The sequence below is a fragment of the Salpingoeca rosetta genome (assembly GCF_000188695.1).
Source record: "Salpingoeca rosetta unplaced genomic scaffold supercont1.18, whole genome shotgun sequence".
Classification (NCBI taxonomy): domain Eukaryota; class Choanoflagellata; order Craspedida; family Salpingoecidae; genus Salpingoeca; species Salpingoeca rosetta.
The window spans coordinates 315,198-322,697 of record NW_004754916.1 but is presented as its reverse complement, the minus strand read 5'-3'; the positions used below and the strand labels follow the sequence as shown (position 1 = coordinate 322,697).

Below are 7,500 nucleotides of genomic sequence, written 5' to 3'. Positions count from 1 at the left end.
CACACACACACGTAATCTGCCACCGTTCCTCTCTCGCTCACACACGCCTCGCGGTTCCTGGGCGCAGAGGACGAGGAGATGATCAACCTTCGCTTTGGATGGTTCATTGAGTTTCAATCGCTGCTGCAGACCTTCCTGTGAGTACTTCACAGTTTGCACTGGCTTCCCTTACAACTGGTGTTGCAGTTTCCCCTCCCATTGTCTTCCTCACACACACACACACACACACACACACACACACACACACACACACACACACACACACTCACACTCACATACACACACACACATTTGCCACACTTTAGGGGCATTTGGCTCATCTGCGGCGCTGCATGGGTGAGTCCGCGCCCACGCACTGTGATTGGTTCACGTATTGCGATTGATGGTTCGCTTGGTGGTTTGTGTGCCTGTTGGCCCCAGTACTCTTCTCCACCTCTCTGTTTTCATTCCCATTCTCACACCCACTTCCTTTCCTTCCAACCCCTCCCCTCGCCCTTTATCCCAACACAAACACACACGTGTTCGCCCAGGTGTTTGGGTGCTCGCGGGAGTGCCGGCGACAGTGCGACAGCGTCACATACGGGCTCGCCTTCTGGACGCTGACAGGCGTGTTCATCCTCATCACGGTGGTGGCGTGCGCCCCGTTCTTTGCGGCCATTGTCGGGCGGTGCCAGCGGCTGTTCACGCGCCGGCAATCGCCCCGCGAGCAGGCGAGGTTTGACATCCGCACGATTGTCGACCAGCTGCACGCGAGCACATTCAGCGCAAACAACAACAACGACAACAACGACGGCGACGACGACGACGACGACGACGACAACAGCGGCAGGCGTCGTGATGACAGCAGCAGCAGCAGCGACGACGATGACGATGACGTGATTGATACCACCCCCACCAGCAGCAGTGGTTTTGAGGACAGTGACGAAGATTTTGGTGAAGCGCGGAGTGCGCGGGAGCAGGCCCAGACGATGCGCTCGGTGCTTGAATCGCTGGCCCACCTCATGCCCCCACTCTCGGATGGCGCTGACGACGACGACGACGATGACGATGACGATGGTGATGGAGGTGGTGGAGGCGAGCGGGGCGGCGGCAGGGATGAAGCACATGGGCACACAGAAGAGCAACAACAACAACAACAACAACAACAACAACAACAACAACGGGGCTTACGGCTGGAGCAGGAGGTGGGGAGCTCTGTGCACAGCAACTCAGCTAGCGAGTCTGTGGTGTAGAACGTATGTTAACATAACTGGACCCAAGCGCTTTGTGGTGTGCCATGTGTAGAACTGGTTGAAATTGAACCTGTGACAAGCGGACAAGAAGGCCAGCAACCAAGTGTGGTGAATGCCGAAATTTCGTTGGTGTTGTTGTCAAAAGTCCACAAAACAAACAAACAAGATGTCCGACCCAAAGCCAAAGCAGGACGTCGACAAGCAGGGCGGCGAGCAGCAGCCCGAGGAGAAGAATGCCAAGGATAGGAAGCAAGGCAGCGCGGACGAGGACAAGGCCAAGGGCAAGGCCAAGGAGGTGGAGCCGTACGACTTTGAGCGCGGTATTCGGCGGCTGCAGGCAAAGTACCAGGAGCTGACGGCCGTGTTTGAGGAAGAAGTGGACATGCTGCGGCGCGACCGAAATGCGCTGGCGGAGGAGAAGGCGACGTGGGAGGTGCTGGCCACGAAGCTGGACGCCAGCGTCGTGCCGCAGTCCAGGGTGAAGCTGGACATTGGCGGAACTGTGTTTGCCACGTCCAAGCAGACGCTAACCAAGTTTGCCAAAAGCTTCTTCGCAGGCATGTTCAGTGGCCGCCACGAGCTGCAGCCCGAGGATGACGGCTCCTTCTTCGTCGACCGCGACCCTTTCGTGTTTCGGCACGTCCTCAACTTCATGCGGGGGCAGCCACCCAAGCTCGACCGCCTGAGCAAAGCAGAGTTGGAGGCGCTCCGAGAAGACGCAGAGTTCTACCAGCTGCCAGAGCTGCTGGAGGCCCTCACGCCTCCGAAGCCAACGACGTGCAAGTTTACACCAGGCGAAAAGTATACCCTCAACACCCGGCAGGACACGGTGACAAAGACTGTTGATAATTATCAGTGGGACACCAACGCCCTTGGTGAAGCGATCCCTGCGACCGGCATCACGACCGTCCGATTCACTATCATGCAGACAGGTGGCGCCATTTTGCTTGGCCTGGCGCCATCATCCTTCAACCGGGATGGCACCAGCATGTTCAATCAGAGCGGGTGGTTCGTCCATACAAACAGCACCCTCTATTCGGGTCCGCCCACCAGCTTCAGGGGCAAGACTTATGATGCATCCACTGGAAGGCTCTCAAACGGCGCTGTCGTCGACATGGTGGTGGATCGCAACGCTCGCACCATTTCGTTCATCGTCAATGGCACCAACGCTGGCGTGGCGTACCAGAACGTCTTCCAACCAACCGATGAACTGTTCCCATGTGCGATTCTGTACCAGCACAATGACAGCGTTCGCATGCAGCTGCTCAGCCACACGCCATGAGGAATGTGTGGGGTGAAGAAGCTCCCTTCAACCCTGACCACATCCTTGCCCCTGTCATCACTCGTGGCAGCTTCTCTGCTCACGCAACCCCCTCCTCGTCTTCCACTGACCCATCTTCTATTGCACGCGTTATCCCCCGCCCCTAAACTGAACCCATCCCATCAACGAGTTTCAACTGATCGATCAGCCATGCTGAGACTGTATATGTTTGCTTGATGTGAATTGCTCGAGTGACGGAACACAGACAGACAGACAGACAGACAGACAGACAGACAGACAGACAGACAGACAGACAGACAGACAGACACACACACACACATACTTCCACACACACACATCCACACACACACACACACACACACACACACACTCACACACACACACACACTCACACACACACACACACGCACACACACACACACACACAAACGGTACCAAACTCAACTGTGCACACTTGACGCAAAGCGCATCAGTCCACATCCGGCACATCATCCCGACCGCCGCTGCCACCACCATTGCCGTTGCTGTTGTTGTTGCTGTTGTTGTTGCCGGGTGGTGGGTTGCTCTGGTCCTGCAGGGAGCGGCGAATCGCCTCCGCCATCATCGCGTCCTCCTGCGCCTGCAGCGACGACCCGCCACTGATTGGGAGGGTGTGTGTGTGTGTGTGTTTGAGTGAGCATATGCATGTGTTCACAACATCGTGCAACAGGCACAAGGTACCACCAGCTCTCCACACGACTTCACCTGCCTCCATTTCCCTCCGCCATCAACTTACAATCCTCCCCACGGCGACGGCTGCTGCTGCTGCTGTCCTCCTGGTTGCTGTCCTCCGGGCTGCTGCTGCTGCTCTTGCTGCTGTTGTTGTTGTTGCTGTTGTTGTGTTCCACCCATTCCGCCCATTCCGCCCATTCCGCCCATTCCGCCCATTCCGCCCATTCCACCGAGCGATCCCATCATCGACTCCATCATCTGGACACCAGTGGCAGGGGTGAGCAGAGGGCGTGAAGAGGTGGGCTGACAATCGATTGTGTGTGTGCGCGCGTATGTGTGTGTGTGTGTGTAACTCTGTATGTGTGGGTGTGTGTGCTTGTGTGTGTGTGGTTGTCTGACCTGCGGGTTCGCTGCAAACTGGCTCGCCATGGCAGACATCTGCTGCATCGCCTGTGGTGACGACGACGACGACGAGGGTGGTGATGGTTGTGAGCAGTGGTGAAAACAACAAACACACGCAATTAGACACACAGACGGGCAGACAGCCATTCCCTCTCCTTGCACGCATGACAGCGGACCTGCGGGTCCTGGAGGAGGGAGGAGAGCATGGGGTTGTTGGCGAATCGGGGGTCGCTCGCCGCCTGCTGCAGCATCTGCTGCATCATCTGGTGCGCATGCAATGGTGGCGGTGGTGAACATGGTTGAAGGGGGATGGAGGGACGGAGTGTGTGAGTGAGATTGTGTGATTGTGATTGTGAGTGTGAGTGTGTGTGTGTGTGTCTGAGTGTGCGCAGAGCGAGAGGTGGGTGGCATGATGATGTGCCTGCTGCCGAGCAAGTGGCGGTGCGTGGGTGTCACCTGTGGGTTTGACATGAGCTGCTGGGCCTGCGGGAGAACAGCTCGCATCAGCTGATATGGGAGGAGGGAAAGGGATGAAGCGATGGAGTGGTGATGGTGACGTGAGAAGGGGATGAACATGTGTGTGCGACCAAATTGGAGACAGGGCAGGATGACACAAACACACACACACGCACACACACACACACACACACACAAAACACGACACAACAACAACAACAACAACAACAACGCACCTCTGGGTTTGACATGAGCTGCTGCATCATGGGATCTTGCATCATGCCAAAGGAGGAGCCCATTGGGGGCGGTGCGAATGGCGATGATGACGACGACGACTGCTGCTGCTGCTCGTCATCATCACCATCATCACCGTCGCCACGGCCTGCGCTCGGCCCACCAAAGGGGAATGCGCCAAAGGGGAATCCGGGCATGCCCATGCCCATACCCATGCCCTGCGGCGGCTGGGGCTGGCTGGCAGCTGATGTGCGCAACGTGGTGGTGGTCGTGGTGGTGATGGGGTAGAGTCAGGGGTTGGGGAAATGGTTATGAGTCACGGAAGGACGCAGGGTCGGCAAGAAGACACAGGAAAGACAGAAAGAGAAGGACAGGACAGGACAGGACAGGACAGGACAGACAGACAGACAGACACACACAGACACAGACACAGACACAGACACAGACACACACACAGACACAGACACACACACACACATACTCAGCACACATCCCCTCGCCTCCCATGCACCCCAGCCCCGCTGCAGCGAATCAAACGTACAAGGGAATGGGATGTTCTGTCGTCGCATGGCCGCCTGGATCATTTGGCGGACGCGACCAAGGTGCGGACTCGGCTGCCGGATATACAGCGAGCCAGGCTCCTCCTCGCTCTCACGGAACCCAATCGCACTGATGGCACAGAAGGGGAAGGGAATGGGGATCAGGGAGAGGGGAGGGTACAACGGGGGAAGGGTCAGTAGCAGCAAAGTGATGAGCCCAAACTCAAAAGATGGACAGCAGAGCCATAATGATGCACGGATAAACCACGAGAATACACACGCACACACACACGCCGACACACATACGCACACATGATGCGTTCACTCCATTGCACTGCCACATGTGCATGTGTGTGAGCGAGCTGGCTTACAGGACAGCCTCGACGCCGCCCGGGTGCCCAAAGAGGTCGCGCTGGAGGGCCGCGTTCTCCTTGCGCACACGGCGGTACTTGGGGTCATCTGGATGGTCCACAAGGTTTCCCAGCAGCTTGGCAAACTTCTGGATGGCCTTGACAAACTGCTCACGCGTGAGCTGCCTGTGATATGCGGACGACGCGAAGTGCATGCGCATGTGTGTGTGTGTGTGTGTGTGTGTGTGAGTCGGCGTATTTGTTGAGAACGCATCCACATCCAAGGACATGGTGGTATGATGGTCTAAATCACAACAGAGCGAAACAAACCAGTGTGGTTACGACACACACACACACACACACACGCACACACACACACACACACGAAAGCACGCACACACACACACACACACACACACACACACACACACACACACGCAAGACACGCACACACACACACACACACACACACACACAAACACAAACGCGACACACACACACACACACACACACGCACTGCTTGAGGGTTGCGAGGTGCTTCAGGATGTCCTGCACAATCTCGTCGGCTGAGCGAGCGTCGTCGCTTGGCTTCGGCTGCTGCTGTTGCTGCGCGGCGCCGCCCTGTCTCCCAACATAGATGGTCTGCTTGTTCTTGATGTTGTATGTCTTGAGGGTCGAGCCCGGCTGGAGGCGCTTGCCGTTGGCCGCGAGCGCCTGCGTCTCCACGGGGACGTCGGGGTATCGGCCCGCAATCAGCTTCTGCAGGGCCTCCACGGTGGTGTTCTCTCCGTTTGGCAGCTGCAGTGGCTCCTTGCCCTTGCCCACAACCAGAATCATCACCTCAAAGTCGCTGGCTGCGGGCGCTGCTGACGTGGACGAGGAGGAAGAAGAGCCCGTCGCCGCTGGCTGGGCGGGCTTCGTCTCGTCGCTGCCTGCTGGGGACCCCTGGGACCCCTGTGCCTGCGGGGCAACGGCCACAAACAGCTTGTCGCCGCTTTTGACGCCAGCTGCGCCAAGCGTGTCGTCGTCCGCCAGCTTCTTGCCCTGGAACACCGTCAGCAATGGCTTGCCCGCGCACGCCGCAACCTTGCTTGCCACGAGCGCCTTCACCTCCGCCACCGTCGTTGCGTCGCCATTCTCGAGCGTGAACGTAAACGTCCCGCCCGGCAGAACCTGCACCGTCACTTCCATGCCTCTCCGTCTTCTGCTCTCCACAACTTATGTCTGCTTGTACCGCCTGCTTGCGGGTGTGTGAGCTGTCTGTCTGTTGATAGTGTGTGTCGGCTCTTTCTGCTGGCTGTTGCGGTCGATAAGGCACTACAGTTTATGGTGTCGTTCAATTTTGGCGCAGCGCAACGGGTGCGTCTGCATTCCCGGTGGCCCACTCACCGCTCCTGAGATTGCTCCCCACCACACACCCAATATTCTCCCTTTTGAAAAACGTGTCTGACCCAAATAAACATTTTTGCAACGACCCCGTCCTCTCCACCACACTGCACAACCCACCCACGACTCCACTGCCCTCACCCACCAACCCCTCCCCACTCCAACGATGGCATCCATCCACACCACTCCCGATCAAATCTCTCCTGAAGACTTGGTCGATACCCTCGGTGCGCACTTGTCATCCCCACGTCTCTTGCCCACAACCAACAGCCTTCATGTGGTGTTCAAGTGTTCCCCTGCCTGGCTGTCCCTCACATGATCGCTTGACTTCACACAACAACCACCCTGACCTCCTCTTTCGTCTGGCCGCGACGGCATCACTGAAGAGTTACTGCCTCTGCCCGACGAATCCGCCAATGACACACACGGTGCGCAATGGCCCCATCCTGCCTGTGTCCGTATGTGCATGAGTGTCTTGTGTGTATCTCTGAGTGATTATATGTGTGCGCCTGTACGTGCGTGTGCGTGTTTGTGTTTGCGCTCTTGCGTGCGTGTGCGTGTGTGTACGTGCGTGCATGTGTGTGTGTGTGTGCGTGCGTGCATGTGTGTGTGTGTGCGCGCGCGCTCTTGTGTGTGCGTGTGTGCGTGCGTGTGTGTGTGTGTGTGCGTGTGTGTGTGTGTGTGTGTGTGTGTTCATGGTTCGCTGCTTGTGCATGTGTGTATCCCAGGGACTGAGTCACAAGTCACAGCCACGGCGCAACAACACCAGGCACATGTCACCACCCCGGGTACGAAACAACACTCCGTGCATATGTGTGTGTGTGTGCGTGTGTGCGCCTGTGCGTGCGTGTGCGTGTGTTTGCGCTCTTGCGTGCGTGTGTGTGTGTTCATGGTTAGCTGCATGCGCA

At 57.4% G+C, this 7,500-nt stretch overlaps 4 protein-coding genes across 4 annotated transcripts in view; 3 read left to right on the top strand and 1 right to left on the bottom strand.

The window, feature by feature from the left end:
* Positions 1 to 1,318, top strand: part of PTSG_06489 (uncharacterized protein) — a gene marked incomplete at its 5' end in the record, with an annotated part of 3,700 nt that extends 2,382 nt beyond the window's left edge. The window contains 3 exons of the mRNA XM_004991813.1: positions 68 to 137; positions 306 to 336; positions 531 to 1,318. Of these exons, the coding sequence (XP_004991870.1) occupies positions 68 to 137; positions 306 to 336; positions 531 to 1,232 (803 nt within the window). The 3' untranslated portion in view covers positions 1,233 to 1,318. The remainder of the gene's footprint in view (positions 1 to 67; positions 138 to 305; positions 337 to 530) is intronic.
* Positions 1,319 to 1,327: 9 nt separating this feature from the next.
* On the top strand, positions 1,328 to 2,690 carry PTSG_06488 (uncharacterized protein). Its single transcript, XM_004991812.1, has one exon. The coding sequence runs from the start codon at positions 1,345 to 1,347 to the stop codon at positions 2,512 to 2,514; it is 1,170 nt and encodes a 389-aa protein (XP_004991869.1). The 5' UTR covers positions 1,328 to 1,344; the 3' UTR covers positions 2,515 to 2,690.
* Positions 2,691 to 2,983: 293 nt separating this feature from the next.
* Positions 2,984 to 6,523, bottom strand: PTSG_06487 (uncharacterized protein; the record flags this gene model as incomplete). The annotated part of the gene is made up of 9 exons (XM_004991811.1): positions 5,724 to 6,523; positions 5,228 to 5,392; positions 4,859 to 4,986; positions 4,320 to 4,561; positions 4,084 to 4,134; positions 3,804 to 3,890; positions 3,625 to 3,675; positions 3,290 to 3,483; positions 2,984 to 3,152 (listed from the first exon to the last, which is right to left on the bottom strand). The coding sequence occupies exons 1-9, from the start codon at positions 6,395 to 6,397 to the stop codon at positions 2,984 to 2,986; spliced, it is 1,761 nt and encodes a 586-aa protein (XP_004991868.1). The 5' UTR covers positions 6,398 to 6,523.
* A 159-nt stretch (positions 6,524 to 6,682) lies between these two features.
* PTSG_12447 (uncharacterized protein) overlaps positions 6,683 to 7,500 on the top strand; it is a gene marked incomplete at its 3' end in the record, with an annotated part of 5,791 nt that continues 4,973 nt past the window's right edge. Inside the window, exons 1-3 of the mRNA XM_004991810.1 lie at positions 6,683 to 6,819; positions 6,979 to 7,020; positions 7,321 to 7,409. Of these exons, the coding sequence (XP_004991867.1) occupies positions 6,759 to 6,819; positions 6,979 to 7,020; positions 7,321 to 7,409 (192 nt within the window). The 5' untranslated portion in view covers positions 6,683 to 6,758. The remainder of the gene's footprint in view (positions 6,820 to 6,978; positions 7,021 to 7,320; positions 7,410 to 7,500) is intronic.